Source organism: Trichechus manatus, unplaced genomic scaffold (assembly GCF_000243295.1).
Source record: "Trichechus manatus latirostris isolate Lorelei unplaced genomic scaffold, TriManLat1.0 scaffold00105, whole genome shotgun sequence".
NCBI lineage: Eukaryota > Metazoa > Chordata > Mammalia > Sirenia > Trichechidae > Trichechus > Trichechus manatus.
In genome coordinates, this window is record NW_004444041.1 from 5,293,363 (window position 1) to 5,310,872 (window position 17,510).

General features: G+C 33.8%; 1 protein-coding gene across 2 annotated transcripts in view; it reads right to left on the reverse strand.

Moving 5' to 3' along the window:
* The window catches only part of BMP2K (BMP2 inducible kinase), a 156,824-nt gene that overhangs the window by 63,489 nt on the left and 75,825 nt on the right, over nucleotides 1-17,510 (reverse strand). For both annotated transcript variants that reach the window (XM_023737609.1, XM_023737608.1), the window contains exons 7-9: nucleotides 13,539-13,671; nucleotides 4,892-4,995; nucleotides 3,109-3,188 (exon numbers count right to left, since the gene is read on the reverse strand). In XM_023737609.1, the coding sequence (XP_023593377.1) occupies nucleotides 3,109-3,188; nucleotides 4,892-4,995; nucleotides 13,539-13,671 (317 nt within the window). The remainder of the gene's footprint in view (nucleotides 1-3,108; nucleotides 3,189-4,891; nucleotides 4,996-13,538; nucleotides 13,672-17,510) is intronic.

Consider the following 17,510-nt stretch of genomic DNA (forward strand, 5'->3'; position numbering starts at 1 on the left):
CCCTAAAACAGTATGCCACTATCCACAGCCTGCCACTGAGGGTGGCAGAGAATGAGTATAGTCCCAGAGACTGCTCTTAGGGAAAGAAAATGAGATTGAAAGGAAATAAACAGAAGTCTTCTCATAAGGTTTTGGTCAAAATCTAGAGCCAAATCTCTAAACCCATCAGAGAACTAAAAACAAGAAACAACAAGAAACAGTCTCTCTCCCCTAGTTTGTACCCTAAGCCTAAGAAAGAAAAGATTTTGCCTCAGGGCATATAAAATACAAGAAACCAAAATTTTTAACAGGTGGAGCCACCTGCTCACATTCAACTTCTTAAATTTCTAATTTTGCTTTACCTAGAACACTAAATGTAAAATGGAAATTATATAAAGTTTATGCCTCTAGGACTTTTGCCCCTAGAAGTAGATGGTCAAATGGTAAATAAACAGTTTTGAAAGCAAGAGATGCTAATTCGAGAAGATACAGAAATTTGCTTTTCTCTTAAAAAAAAAAATTCTGAATGTACATATCAACTTTGCCTTTTATAAATTCAACATGAAAACTCAAAAAGCTTTTTAATACATTCATACGCTCACTTTCCAACAGAATTTGCCACATCTCTTTAACTACCATGTTCCCTTAGCACATTTTCAAATTATTTAATATTTTGAAATTTTTCATACATGTGACTTACCAAGCACACATCTGCTGCATTTGGAGAAAGTTTCGTCTACAACTGCACAAATCTACAGTTCTTTCCTAATACCTATATGTACCACAAGATGGAGCACTGCTAACAACTATCTTTCCAAGAAGAAAGGAATTGAAATTGAATCAAAAGATTTTAGAAAATCTTAGAAATGCACTGAGTGTATGTTTTTTAAAAACAATATTTGTGTTTTAGATAGGATGAGGGTATAAGTCAAATGAAAATAAAACTGAAAGTCAAGACCATGAAGACATATCATGTACACATATTAACTATATATCACTTTAATGATAATTATTTCTTGAATTCAAATTATGGATGTGGCACTAAACCCAATACTGTATTCCCTAAACTCAAATGACTGGAGGGAATACTGTATTCAGTCTTTCTACTTATCTATCCATTCTTTACTGGGTGGGTCCATAGGCCAGAAATGGCCCTGCCTTTTTCATGCTACATACACTTCTTAGAGATTCACAATACACATGAGCATATCAAAAGTTCTAAAAAGCATACTCAAAGTTCTGCACACTGTGTTTTATCCGGTGTCTCCTAATTTATTTTACCAACATACCAATATGTGTTACAAATTTATGGATACCTAACAGAACACTGCACAAGACTAGTTTGACAAATACTGCTATAGAGAATACAAAAACAATCCCTGTTTTTAAAGAATTTATAGTATGCATAGGAAGACACGGCCCATGTCTGTGAAAATAAAACAAAATGAGCCAGCAAAAATAATCATAGCCAAGCAAGCACTGCCAAGAGTTCCACGGGGAGTAAATCTACTTTTAAGCTAATTTGACTAAAGAAGCCTTCAGATAGGAACTGGATATTTAAATATATATATATGATTTCATTAGACAGTGAAAAAAAAAAAAAACACTAAGGATTCTGTGTGAAGGAATGGGAAGAAAATGCCTGGACAAATCACACTAAGTGAAGATACAAAATGATTCAAATGAAAGATGCAGTGATTACTGGTATCAACACTGCGGCTCAGCCTCATTTGGACTGTTATGGCAGTCACAGAGCTGTTTTCTCTGCTTCCCCTTTCCTCCATACTATCATCTGAACACTCTTCCTAAAACACATAACAGACTGTGTCTCTTTCTTGGCTAAAATCCTCCGATATGTTTCCAACTGCCAAGGCAGTGAAAGATGGAATGTTTCCATCTTTAAGACATACGACAGATAAGGGTCACATGTTTAACAGTCCCAAAAGCAGGTGCAGATTTTTTCTTTTTTTTTTTTTTTCTTCTTTTTGAGGTGGAAACGGGGTACGGTTTAAGAAGCAAAACAGAGTTTCACCAACTGGAGGCAAAAACAGTGGATAATATTCATGAAAGCTTTCTGAAAACTAACTAAAGATTTTTTTCCAAAGAAAGTCTTTTACATGAAAAAAGGCTAAGTTTTTTTAAATTACGCTTTATGTTTATATACATTTAGATCTTTTCAAGGTCTTCACTGATACTATTAATGAAAAGAATAACTTTATATTATTGCCTCAAAAGTAGAAATGAACCTTATTTTTTAAATATCTGCAAGACACAGATTTAACGTACTGCAGAGCGGCCTCAAGTGAGTCTATCAGTTACTCATTAAAATGTGAACTCTTCGGGAATAAAGAACACTGGGGAATTTTGCATATAACAACAGATATATGAATAAATACACTGTGTGCATTTTATGTCAAATAAAATATTTTGTATAAGATACAATACAAAAAAAGCCATGACCAAGAAATCTCCCCAAATGGAATATTATACCTGCCTTACAATCTAAGAATACAGCCATGATTATTAACTTTTAAGCTCAAAAAAAGCATAAGGAAAAAAGAAATCAAACATCAACAGATTTAGGTCTTAGCCTACATAATACAAGGTAAACATACCAATGCAGTACATTAACTATGGAAAATAAGATATAAAACATTATAATATTTGTCTTAAAAAATATTATAGTTATAACCATCCGTTAAAAATTCTGTATAGTATATATTCTAAATACTCTAAAATAGTTGTGTATAAGAACTTTTTTCTTTCCATAAATTAAAAAAAACTAGCTATAAACTCAAAACATAAAATTTCATAAATTAGAGTTGCCATGTGATGAAAATAATGGCAACCTTCTCCCAATAAAAAGACTCATTGTAATATCACCAGTTACACAATCACTTCTTTATTGCTGAGAGCGAGCAGTTCAAGCGGGACTGATGTCAAATCCTGTATCCAATATAAAAACTTTATTTTGTACTTGTTATCTAAACCCTACACAGCATGCAATAAGCAACACAAGATTTTTGTGGGTGAAGATAACAATCAATCACTGATATCTGGTAAGATTAAAGATGAGAACTATAACTTTTTTTTAAATGTCTATTCAAATTTCAGGATAGCTTTGCCTACCTGGCTTTTATTTGGCTTTTCCTAGCAGCTGCTTCACTAGCAGTCATCGGTTCAGGAAGAGCTGTAGGAATCGATGAATTCTTGGAAGAAAAAAACAAAACTTTTCATTTTAGTTGTCATTTTAATTCCAGAAACCTTTTAAAAAGTTATGGATATGTTCTTGAACTTTAAAAGTACTATCTGGAGAATAACAGCACAATTGGAAGAGCCCAGTCAATGTCACTGAACTGTGCATGTAGAAATTTTTGAAATGGTGCATCTTTGGCTAAGTGTATTTTCACCAAAATAAAGGTTGAGAAGTTAGAGGGTTGACATGTTGTGGGGCTGTTAACCAATGTCATAACACAATATGTGTACTACCGTTTCATGAGAAACTATTTGTTCTGTAAGCCTTCACCTGAAGTACAATTTTAAAAAAATGTAAGAAAAATAAATAAATAAAAGTACTATCTTTAAGATACTACTATTTTCACCTTAGATACTTATAAATTGTTCAAATACATATGCCAGATCTAATCTGCGAATATCACTGCATGTCATACAAATGTTACTTCCATACTCATTCTCCACAGAAATCCTTGGAAAATAAGCAGAAGACAAGAACATCATTGTAACCATTTTACAACTGGGCGAATCTTGGGTAAAAAGATTACATTACACTTATAAAATCAATGATTATTTCACACTTCGCAAAAAGCAGCAAACAGCAAGCATATGAGTAAACTGATGTTTCTAAATACTGCAGATAATTTTCATGACATTGCTTGTAAGGGTCAAGAAAACAAGGGCAGAAGGACTTATTCATCTGTTATGCCCTAGTGTTTTTGCCTCATAGTAAGTACTCAATAAATGTTTATTGAATGAAAAGCTAAAAACCCACAGACAGATGATGAATAAAGATACTTTCATTACTAGAATGCTAGAACTGCATAACGTGAAGCTTCAACTACGAAACTATTACATTAAAATAGTAAACAAAGAGGAAAGGTACCACCTTCATCCTTTTCTATGTTGTGGATAGATCATACATAAAAGCAAGCCTGTAAGAGCAAATCAGGCCACAACGATCTTCACAATGCTGAGAATGGCTTAAAATCATTAATGATTCTAGCAACCCATATTGGAACTGAGAGAGAAGTACCATACACAGTTTATCTGAGGTAGTTAAGTATACTGTGCAGAAACTAAGTAGAAGTCAAAGCCTCTGAATGATGTTAGCTATTGCAAACATGTTTTCCATGGACTAGGCACTGGGCTTTTGATTATTCTAATCCTCAATCACTGTCCATGTTTTATAAAAAAAGAAACTGAGATTAACCTCCCAAAAGATACAAAATCATCAGTCACTGATAAAATCAGAATTGAACCCAGGTCTCTCCAGTTAAAATGCCCATGCTCTTCACCAAAGGTTCCTAAACTTTCTCAGTTTACAGAGTGCTTTGTGCCTCCGTAATTTTTCACAGCACAGTGAGAAGGAAGAAAAAAAACCTAGCAGCCCTGTTTACAAATGTTTAGGTCAAACAACTTAATAGTAACTGTTCAAGCAGTGTCAGACAGATGTCACTATGTTTCCCTAAAAACACAAAATAACCTCGCAGTGCCCCTGAGTCTACTGCAGCTTGCAGGCCACCTCAATGCACAGTTTGGGAACTGAGGCTTTACACCGAAAATACTAAGCACACTATTAGACTGCTTGTCATGAAGCTAGTAATTCTGGAAATATATGTATCCACACACGATGGAATAAATTTTAAATTCATATTCTACTTAGAAAACTACTTACATTGATGTTGGAGACTGGACAATCCTTTTTGGCAAATTTAAATGCAAAATAGGACACTTGAAATATATCAGGTCTACGCTCTGGATCTGGTTCAAGCATGAACCCTGCAAGAATAGATCAAAATATTAAAAGTTTTACTGAATATAAAAGTTATTTAGGGTCACACTGTAGGCAAAAAATGCAATTTTTTCCTATTCCAACATCACTAATGATTCTAGTGAACTTTACGAATATTTTTAAAGAAAATTCAGAAATTACTACTCATATATAAAGTTAAACCATTATGCCATGTGAAAAGCAGATCTGTCTTAGAACAGCCCTGCACCAGAGATATGACAAATATAATTATTCTCTTAAGAAAGAGAGACAAAATAAAGTGAGTTTAGTGAATACTGGGGAATTATTCAAGAAGTTCCAGGCCACAGCGGGAGTCTTTATTCTCACTATTATCTAAAATATCTTTAATTTTTTAAAATGATCATAAATCATTGTGGGAAAAAAAGGCTAAACCATGTGCATTATACTCTATTTAACAAAGGAGTACAGGATCAACACTACAGTTTTCCAGAAATATGCTTTCTTCCCATACCAATAGTAACAATATTCACTATAGTACCGTGTTTTAACATGCCATATATATACAATGTTCAGAAGACTGAGCAGAACTTTAAGGTTCTACTATGAACAGATCATGAATAGATTTCTATGACACACCTTATCATCTTGCATGAAATACCCAACCCTTCATCTAACCAAAATGACCACTATCACTGTCTATTTCTTGGGTGATGTCTATTAATTCACAATTTTTACAAGACAGCTGACATATACTGTTGTTGTTAGGTGCCATTAAGTCAGTTCTGACTCACAGACCCTATGTACAGTAGAATGAAACACTGCCTGGTCCTGCACCATCCTCACAATCATTACTGTTTGAGCCCACTGTTGCAGCCACTGTGTCCATGAATGCAATTGAGGGTCTTCTTCCATTTCACTGACCTTCTATTTTACCAAACATGATCTCCTTCTCCAGGGACTGGTCCCTCCTGATAACATGTCCAAAGTATGTAAGATGAAGTCTCACCATTCTCCCTACTAAGGAGCATTTTGGCTGTACTTCTTCCAACACAGATTTGTTCATTCTTTGGGCAGTCCATGGTATATTCAATATTCTTCACCAACACCATAATTCAAAAGCATCAAATCGTTTCCAGTCTTCCTTATTCGTTGTCCAGCTTTCTCACGCATATGAGGTGAATGAAAATGCCATGGCTTGGGTCAGGTACATCTTAGTCCTCAAAGTGACATTTTTGCTTTTTAACATTTCAAAGAGGTCTTTTGCAGCAGATCTGCCCAGTGAAATACATCATTTGATCTCTTGACTGCTGCTTTCATGGGCGTTGATTATGGATCCAAGTAAAATGAAATCCTTAAAAACGTCAATATTTTATCCTATTATCCTGATGTTGCTTATTGGTCCAGTTGTGAGGATTTTTGTTTTCTTTATGTTGAGGTGTAATCCATACTGAAGGCTATAGTTTTCAATCTTCATCAGTAAGTGTTTCAAGTCCTCTTCACTTTCAGCAAGCAAGGTTGTATCATCTGCATATTGCAGGGTGTTAAGGAGTCTTCTGCCAATCCTGATGCCACATTCTTCTTCATATAGTCCAGTTTCTCAGATTATTTGCTCAGCATACAGAGTGAATAAGTAGAGTGAAAGGATACAACCCGATGCACACCTTTCCTGATTTTAAACCACGCAGTATCCCCTTGCTGTGTTCTAGTGACTGCCTCTTGGTCTATGTAGAGGTTCCATGTAAGCACAATGAAGTGTTCTGGAATTCCCATTCTTCACAATGTTGTGTATAATTTGTTATGATCCACACAGCTGAATACCTTTGCAGAGTTAATACAACACAGGCAAACATCTTTCTGGTATTCTCTGCTTTCAGCCAAGATTCATTTGACATCAGCAATGATATCCCTCATTTCACGTCCTCTTCTGAATCCAGCTTGAATTTCTGGCCGTTCCTTGTCAATGTACTGCTGTAATCGCTCTGTAATTGTCTTCAGCAAAATTTTACCTTCATGGGATATTAATGATGTTCTTGGATAATTTCCGCATTCTGCTGGATCACCTTTCTTTTGAATGGGCACAAATATGGATCTCTTCTAGTCAGTTGGCCAGGTAGCTGTCTTCCAAATTTCTTGGCATAGATGAGTGAGCATTGCCACTGTTGCATCCATTTGGTGAAACATCTCAATCCGTACTTCGATTCCTGAAGCCTTGTTTTTCACCATCCCCTTCAGTGCAGCTTGGACTTCTTCCTTCAATACCATCGGTTCTTGACCATATGCTACCTCTTGAAATGGCTGAACATCAACCAATTCTTTTTGGTACAGTGACTCTGTATATTCCTTGTATCTTCTTTTGACATTTCTTGCATCGTTCAATATTTTGCCCATAGAATCCTTCAACATTGCAACTCGAGGCTTGAATTTCTCTTTAGTTCTTTCAGCTTGAGAAATGCTGAGCCTGTTCTTCCCTTTTGGTGTTCTAACTGCAGGTCTTTGCACATTTTATTATAATACTTCACTTTGTCTTCTCAAGCCATCCTTTGAAATCTTCTTTACAGCTCTTTTATGCTATCATTTCTTCCTTTCTCTTTAGCTAAGTCTACATGTAAGAGCAACTTTAAGAGTCTGCTCTGACATCTGTTTTGGTCTTTTCTTTATTTTTAATGACCTTTTGCTTTCTTCACGTATGATGGCCTTGATGTCATACCACAGCTCATCTGGTCTTCAGTCATCAGTGTTCAATGAGTTGAACGTACTCTTGAGATGGCCTCTAAATTCAGGTGCGACACACTCAAAGTTGTACTTTGGTTCTTGTGGACTTATTTTAATTTTCTTCAGCTTAAACTTGAACTTGCATATGAGTAATTGATGGTCTATTCCACAGTCGGTGCCTCGCCTTGCTCTGACTGATGATATTTAGTTTCTCCATAATTTCTTTTCACAGATGCAGTCTATTTGCTTCCTGTGTATTCCATCTGGCAAGGTCCATGTGTACAGCTGCTGTTTATTTCATTGAATAAAGGTATTACCAAAAAATACATATATATACAATGACATACAGTCTCAAGTCTATTAACTGAAAAATTCATATTTTGTTAAGTCATTTCCATGTTCTAACTCTCCAATACATTTTACTATCTAAAATTCAAGTAACAGATAAACAATTCAAAAGAAGGTGTTTCTTTATGGAAACAATCATAATTCAGGCTAAAAACAAAAACAAGTAGTAAAATGAAAACAGATACACAAAGTACTGCTTCATTAAGTTCTCATAATGTTCAAATCATTTTTTAAACTTATTTGAAATGTAAAATTTATAGCATTAGTTAAATATTATGAAGTCTGTTAATAAAGCATAGATAGATCAAAGTATAAAATGATTAACATAAAATTATAAATCCAAATGAATTAAATCTTTCCTTCAAATTAAACTAATATTTTGAACAAAGAATATGCAACCTATCTCCAACATCATAATACTCTTATTTCGGTTAAAAACACAATTGTGTGGCAAACGACACTAAGCAAAACAAGGAATTTATTTTGGAGATTCTGAGCTCAGTTTTAAAAAATACAAAAACTCAGCATGTAATTTGATTTTATGTATTTTAAAATACTAATGTATATCACATATAATTGATTTTTATAACTGTATCACCATTGTTAGATTCAAATAATTAAAAACATTGTAATTCTAGTATTTATTAGTTTATATTCAACCTCATTCCAGAAAAGATTTGAGGAATCTACAACATTTATTTTTACCCCCAAAATAAATCGTATTTTATCTTAATACCAACAGTCATTTCATCTAATGTTTAAAAGTAACAAGCAACATGAAATGGGGGTAAATTTAAATATACTTTTAACAATAAATGTTTTTCATATAATTTACTAAGCAAATCAAGTCACATCAAATTCACACTTACACTCCTATTTTTCTATTCTAATAAGTTTATTTGGCTTTTAAAAGCTAATTTCAACAGTAGCTAATTATAATTATTTACTGACATAAAGGATTTGCAGTGGCATAATAAACTGTAAAGTTTTTTAAATGTGAGAAAATTAGGATTAATGGAAAAATAATGGTTAAAAAAAGAAGAAAAAATTAAAAGAATAATGAGGACAGTATGGAAATTGCATATGATTTGGTCCTATAAATGCAGACCAAACATTTAGCTCTCCACTTTCTAGCTGTCAACACAAATAGGGCAACATGATCCATTACGTGAACCAGAGTGTCCTTAACACAAAAACAAAGTGCTCAGGAAAAGCACTATTCTTGATACTGAAAGCAGGGAGCAAACTCTCCCTCAGGTACTTCTAAAGACAGCTCACACAAAATGAATAATATCCTTAAGGAATTGCAATGTGTGACATAGGCCCATATCTTACACACACTCCTTCAGTGTGAACCAGTGTCATAAACCTAACTGCAGTTCAGTAAAAGAAATCTTACAAGGGTAGAGAACACTATGGTATACATATAAACTTGTCTGGTGGCCTGGCTTCATCCAGGAAAATTTAGTATCTCGAGAGAAACAGAATGATCCTGAATTCAGGCAATTCTGTACAGTTTTCTTTCACAGTAGTTGAGAAACAATGAGGGGAAATAAATTTTAGATTTTATGTTCTCTAGCCAATACATGGACAGGTAATTCTATCTTTTCAAGTTAAGCAAAGCACCACATCCTCTAAGGATTAGGCAGCCAGGCTGGGGGTAGTATATGAGCAAACAAAGGGAATTCCAACTCCCTGACTCATCAACGTGGGAATACATCTTGCTAGAGTCAGTTTAATTTGTCTAACTGCACTGATCCCACTTATGTGACATAAAATCAATTTAAAGGGTCATGACTAGCATTTATTTTAATGAAGCAGAATAGAAAATATTAGAGTACATCACTGTAATAAGTATAAGCAATATTTCATGAAATTTTTTTCAGTTATACACGTACTGTGCGTGTATGCATGTATGTGTGTGTACTCGGTTGTAACTAAACATGTACTTTTTACTGTGGATCATAGTCAAAACAGTTTGAAGATCACTGTGCCAGTGCAGTACCATGGTCTCTCTCTCCTATTATTCATTCTTCCCCAAGAAAAAGCTAGGAAAAAAGCAGCACCTGTATGCATCAATCTCTGATGCTCTTTCTTTCAGAAATGTTACTCTCAGGACATACATGTTCTCTGCTAAAGCATGTACTGCAAGTGGCCTGCCTCTGTGGAGGAAGCTTAGAGTTTTCCAGCACTTCCAAGACACAGTGTGGGTAAATTTAAGGGCTGAGCACAGATTAGCAGACCCATTTGGCTTCAGAACTAAACTTTATTCTGCAATCAGCTTTCTCAATACTCAAGTTGATAATCTGTTGAGTTCCTGTGTCCCATCTCTCATTTGGTTTTAAACTCAAAGTATGAAGAAGCCACCACAAAAAGAACTTGGTTACATTTTTATCTCTAAATATTTTCTAATTATTATAAGCCATTGAGGAAAAAAAAAAAGCTCAATGAGGCATCGTTAAGCATTTAATTTTAAGTAATATAATTTCCTAAATTCTCCAAGACAATGGGTTACAAAATATATACCTGGATAACTAACCGCTATAATCTGGAGTGTAGTGGTATCAGCTCTAAACCAGCTAAAACAGTGGGGTATATCTACCAAGAATGACAACTTCAGTTTTTAAGTAGTTGGTCCAAAGCCATTTTCTCTTTCTACAATTAGACTGCAAGCCTAATGCTTTACTAACTTCTGGTTTATGACAATAAAACCATATCATCTACAGAAATGTGTTCCTGGAGGAAGACAGGGATAAGGGAATATATTTATCCAGTCCATCCAAAAATAACATCAAGTGATTAAAAGTTAAAAAAATAAAAATAAAGAAGGCAGAGAAGTTGGAATACATCCTTGTTTTCTCAACTTAAAAAGATTATCTGATAGACACATGGACACCTATGTTCACTGCAGCACTGTTCACAATAGCAAAAAGATGGAAACAACCTAAGTGCCCATCGATGGATGAGTGGATAAACAAAATGTGGTACATACATACCATGGAATACTATGCAATCATAAAGAATGATGAGTTCTCAAAACATCTTATAAGGTGGAAGAAACATCTTATAAGGTGGATGAAACTGGAGAACACTATACTGAGTGAAATAAGTATATGCTGCCTAGTCTCTCATACCTGGAGCCCTGGTGGCGCAGTGGTTAAGCATTTGGCTGTTAACAAAAAGGGTGGCATTTTGAATCCAGCCGCTCCTTGGAAACGCAATGGGGCAGTTCTAATCTGTCCTACAGGGCCACTATGAGTCAGAATTGACTTGATGGCAATGGGTTTGTTTTTCTTCGGTTCTCTCATACCTTCCCATGGACAGTATTGTCCAATGAGAATATTCAGAGTCTCTAAGATATTGCAAAAACCCTAATAAAATCCTCAGTTCAACTGTGATTAAAACTTATATGTAGTCAACAAAATAGCATAACAGTTCCAATGATTTACAAAAAGGGCTCTAATAAAAGGTTAAACTTCAATTAGAACATTCAACATGCACAATATATTCCTCAACCTATCCTTTGGGCATTCAAATTAATCAGTTTTTTCATGCTCTCAATACCCTAATTTTTGGATGACAAAGGGTGAATGGGTTAAGGGTCTAGTGTTTGTTATATTTTAAACGTAGTTTTTTTGCTACTAAAAACAAATTCACATTCTGTAAAATGGCACTCTACAAATAACAAGGCTTATGTGAAAACAGGGTTGAGGCACACGATTTTACAACTTTGTTACCAGAGCACTGACAAAAACATCAACTGATACCTGGGAAGGTAACTTGGACTGCCCAGGCAGGTTGTTCAGTTTGGCTAGAGGCTGCTACAAGGATATAAAAACATATAAACAATGCTGGGAGGTGCTCAATCAATGACAATGGAAGTGGAGCTCGGAGCTTATCAGGCTGCCACGATGGGGACATGCTTAGCCACACAAAACTGAGAGGCAGATCTCTCTAGAGAGAAAACCCCAGGTAAGAGCACCTATATTTAATATTCTCGAATAAAGGTGAAAAGTGTTCATGTCAGCAGTGCAGTGGTCAAGCTCAGGGATATTTCCATTAGCCTGAAAATTGTAACATCACCTCCCCTACCCCATTATTCTGGTTCCTCTAGACTAGGAAAGCAACATAATTTCTGTGTTAAACTGATATAATTCTCTAACTTCCAACATGTATGAGCAAATCCACATTATAGAAATAAAAAGGCCATGCTTTAAATGATAAGTGTGCAAAGCAAGGCTAGATTTCCTATTATGCCCATTTTTCTTTTGGTCATTTTGCCCATTTTTATATTTTGGAGTGTTTGTCCTTTTCTTTTTGATTTACATGAGTCTCATAAATTACAAACGCTAGCCATTTGTTAAATGTGTAACAAACATTTTTTTCTAGTTTATTATTTGACTTTGTGCTGGGGTTCGTGGATTTTATACTTTTAATGATCTAAATTTAATGGTTAAGGGTATTGCTCTTCATTGTTTCTGGGATTTACTGCCCAGCTTATAAACTCCCCTTTCCAATCCTATAAATAAATTCACACTGTTTTTTTCCAAGTACATTTATGTTTTATTTTTAACATTTAAATCTTTGATCTTCTGAAATTTTAACACACGGAATGAGGCAGAGAGCCACTTTATATTTTGTACCCAAATAGCTAAGAAAATCTTTTTTCCCACTGAGTTGAACTGCCGTCTTTATCATATACAAAACATCAAATATTTATACGGACTCTTCTTTCTATTTTACTGATCTATGTATCTTGAGACTATGGCAGGAGATATTTAAAACGGACAAAACTGAGTAGAACTGCTAGAAAATTTGAATTAAAACAGTGCTGAAAGGTGCCGTTTAAATACTGCAGCTTCCTAATATATTTTAATATCTAATAGGCTAGTCTTCCCCTGCCCCCAAATCATCTTTTTCAGAAATTATACCACGTATTTAATATAAACAGTTAAATTATAGTATCTATCAAAAAAGAAGGAAAAAATTTTAAAGGTAGAAGAAAAACAGATACTCTTTGGAATCAAGGGACAACAAGACTATCCCTTCTGATATTACCTTAGTTATTTCTTTTAACTATTTCATAATAAATAAACTATGGATATTAAATGGGGTGGCAAGATAAGCTATAATCTAAGACTAGTAATACTTTGGTTTAAAAAAACAAAAGATCAAGACATTTGGATTTCCAAAGTACAAAGACTGGCTAATTAAATGTTATGCTGTAAGTTTTTCCAGAAATTCCAGTTTCCTTAATTATGTAAACTCTGTTTGTATGCTACTAAAAAGCTTATCTAGGAGTTTAAGACATCAGTCTAATAATCCGTAATTAGGCTGCTTTCATTCTTACAACAGTCTTATATCCTTTTTCACATTTTATCTTTACTATAGTTTCACAAAATTATAATACATGAAATAAAAAGACTAGGTTTTTAAGTGAAAAGGTATAAACAGCAGGCCCTAAATACAGTATTTTACAATTTTTTCATAAATTTTACCAAGTACTTACTTATTAAGCAATGCATGTTATGAGAGTAACGAGAATTGTCTGGGATGGTGAAGGTGCCATCACAGATAGCAACCTGACTCTCACCAAAAGGAAGAGTGAAGAAACAAAGTTTATACAGTAAACATCCCAGTGCCTGTAAAACAAAGAAGCATGAAAATCATCAGAGCTAAAACAATCAACTTAACCATAAGACATAAACATAGTCAAAAACCAAAACTGAAATACGTTATTGAAGAAACAAAACCCAAATTTTTTATACTGGATCAATCTTTTCACAAATTATTGTTTAAGCAATCCTTAACCATGTTTAATTTTTGAAAAGACATTCAACTATATTATTTCCATGTTCTTCTATCACATATGTGGCTATCTGACTGAATCAGAAGCTATCACAGAACTCTAAATTGTGAATGCTATAACTAAAGTAGAAATGACTGAGTCCTTCTGGGAAAAGAAAATGATAATTTTATTTCTTCCGCAAGTAAAACATGTATTTATTAGTACATGAATAGCGTATAACAAACAAAGTAAGCTCAAGGCTTCTTCTAACAGCACTCTTTTAAAGAGTCACAATAAAATATGTTTAAAAATACTAGAATTCTAAATATGGGTTAACCAGCACAGTTAAACTGATTAGACAACCATCAATAAGCACATGTCATTACTTCATACTATAAAAATTAGTTCTCTATTTCCGTGTATAATCCTATAATTTTTATTCTATATTAAACTAATTATATTTGTACCTGGGTAATCTATATTAAAGTTCAAAATGGAAAGGTTCTGTCTGCTTAACTTGCATGGCTTCATAAACAGCACAGCATCAATAAATCTACCTGCTGACAATGAAGGCAAAATATCCTAAAACACAAATTGTATCTGGAAAAGCAGCAGAAGTTTCTGGCTTAACTGCTAACAGCTCAAACCAGAGAAGCAGTAATAAAATGTGACCTGCTGCTCAAAAAACCATGACTTTGTTATAAGAAGTGTCAACTACAAGCCTTACAAGTTTACAGAGCATTTTCAATTCTAAACAGATGGCATAGAATTATTATAAAATTATCCAATAGTTAGTATATAACTCTATCAGTAATATTGAAATGTGGTCTTCTAGCTAAAAATGAGCAAATCAGATTTCCTCTGTTGGATTTTCTCCACACATCAATTTAGCAAACACAGCTAACTAATGAGTATGCCAAGTTTTATAAACACTATGAAGATAATCATCTACAGAAACACCTTTGTGAGTTCAACAATACTAATGTGTAGAACATTTTCAATATGATAGCAGTCCCCCAATGAGAAAAGCTATTTAAAAAACAGAAATTTCAATAAACTAGTTCAAAGATGTTACTGAGTGAATGTACCATGTCTAACAAAATTGTAGATGATGACTAGAAATAATCACTTCAATTTGTTGTTGTTGTTTTTAATTATGATTCTTCTATAAGGTATTTTCAAGATGTATCCAGTAATTGAGCATAAGGCTCCCTTAACAGCAGTAAAAAAAAAAAAATCAATTTTATAATATCTGCATTAAATTATACTTTTTTTTTTAAACTGCCCAGATGACAGTCTGACAGTCTAGGCAAAACAGATCTGCATTTAGTCAGTTTTATCTTGTCAAACAAACTTTTAGTAATGTGTCTTGTGTTAAAGTAACTGCTGTGGAGATAACAATCCAGATAATTTTAGCCATGTCAGGATACTTAAGACATAAAGCTAAAATACTCTGCTTCACATAGTGTGAACAGATGAGGTGTCCCAATTTTTTCACACCAAAGCCATTTCTCTCTTTATCCATTTGATATAATGAGAGCTGTTCTAGAACAGGAGGGAACAAATGATCTGATTTTGAATGCTGAATATTATCATCTTCAATTTTACTCATTAAAAAGTAACATGAAGCATCTCCTACTGAATTTCCTAAATGCTTAATAAAATCACCATCCTAGATCTCAGAATAAAAATGTCCTACAATGCAAACTTCCAAGTAATTAAAACAAAAATCTAAAATATGAAGTGCTCAACAGAACACTCTGAAATAGGATCAGAAATGATTATAATTGAATACTTTTTCTGGATATCCCAGAATTTACACTTAAAATGTTGCAGCATGCTTCTATTTCATCTGAACTAAGTAAGACAACATAAGGATGGCATCATGGAAATTGAACTCCTACCTCTTTCAAGCATATAAACATAGATACTGTTTTCTGATTATTTCTTCTTCTTCCTTTTTTTATCTTGGAGTATCTATTTGTAATTCCACAGCTATATCCAGTTATCCATTATAAAAACAGTAAGTAATCAAAACTGGTATAAAATTTAGAAGTATCACTGACAACTTAATATGCTGCCTGGCATGTATACTAATTCTGACAAAAAAAAATGATTAAAGAAGTGGATTTCTTCTTTGTGTTAAGATATTAAGTTATAATTGTGTGCTTAAAAAAACAAAACCAAACTCAACAGCTGTCAAGTCTATTCCAACTCACAGCAACCCTATAGGACAGAGTACAACTGCCCCATAAGGTTTCCAAGTCTGTAAAATCTTTACAGAAGCAGATTGACACATCTTTCTCCCATGGAGTGAATGGTGGGTTTGAGCTGTTGACTTGTCAGTTAGCAGCCGAGTGCTTAACGATAGCACCACAAGGGCTCCATTGTGAGCTTAGAGAATTTTTTTTTTAATTGACCCTTGATGATTTCAAAAAAATAGTGAAGCTATGATGTCTACTGTTTTGCTCTACTACTAAAGTACTCTTTTCAGGTCATATGGAATTCAAAATCAATTGCAAAATTACATCAGAAAAGACCTCCCATATAACCTCTTCTAATATCGTCAGTTAGTAAGTCGAGATCCAATTCAATTTGCTTCCTACACAATACATAAGCCCTCTTTACTATAAGCCCTTTAATAAGCCACACGTTAATGCTCAGGAAAACAAACCAAGTTTGAATTATATAAGCTGGTGATCTATTAGCAGTAACAAATTAAGTAAACAGAACTTATTTACAGTTTGATTCAACCATGTATATGCTTAAAATTCAACATCTACATATTTTAAGAATCTGGTAAAAATGCGTATGGTATATAGACAGGTGAAAAGATATCAATGATATTCTTTATTACACTGCAAGAATATTTGTTTCTCTAAGATTTTGTTTGGCACCCCACCTCAAATACAGAGGAAGCCAGGAGAGAAGAACCAAGAGATACTCACACTTGGTTTCACGTATTATGCTCAACTACTTTCTGAACATTATGGGTTAAAAACAGTATAAACCTCACTTTTCTTGTAAAGCCTAGAACTATCTCCAAAAGAGTTTTATTCACCCATACCTAATATGGTGACTAGTGGTAGATATGGCTACATAATTGCTGAATTTAAATGAACTCACATTTAGAAGTTTCCTGCTAGTTTATTAAATATAACTAAAAATATATTTTATTTATGAAATGAGTTCTAAAGAGGTGTTGATATTCTAACATATAGTTAAACTATAAAGAAACATGATGTAATGTCAATTCAATACAGACTAAATTATAATGCTAAATTATAACAAATCTTAATATACAGAAATCAGTCAATGGCATGTTTATAATTAGAAGAAATTTTTACTCACATTAGTTTCTGTTCATAAGATCCTAAAGCACTCCAGAAAACAACTTAGAGTAATTACTTAAGCATTATGTCCAGCTTTTCTGTACTGTGATCAACCAAAAAGCCACCCAGTAAGAAAAACGTTAACACTCACATAATCTAAATTCTAAAAAACTGTGTTAAAGATACATTATAGGGAAGTCCTTTATTTGCTTTTTTTTTTTTTTCTTTTTGCAGAAGGTTTCAATCTTAGGATTGAGAAGATAAAATATTGTAATATTTTTCTTCCCCTAAACAAGAAGTTCTACTCTACACCACCCTCTACTTATTAGGAAATACCTTTTGCGGGTAAGGGTGGAGGGGG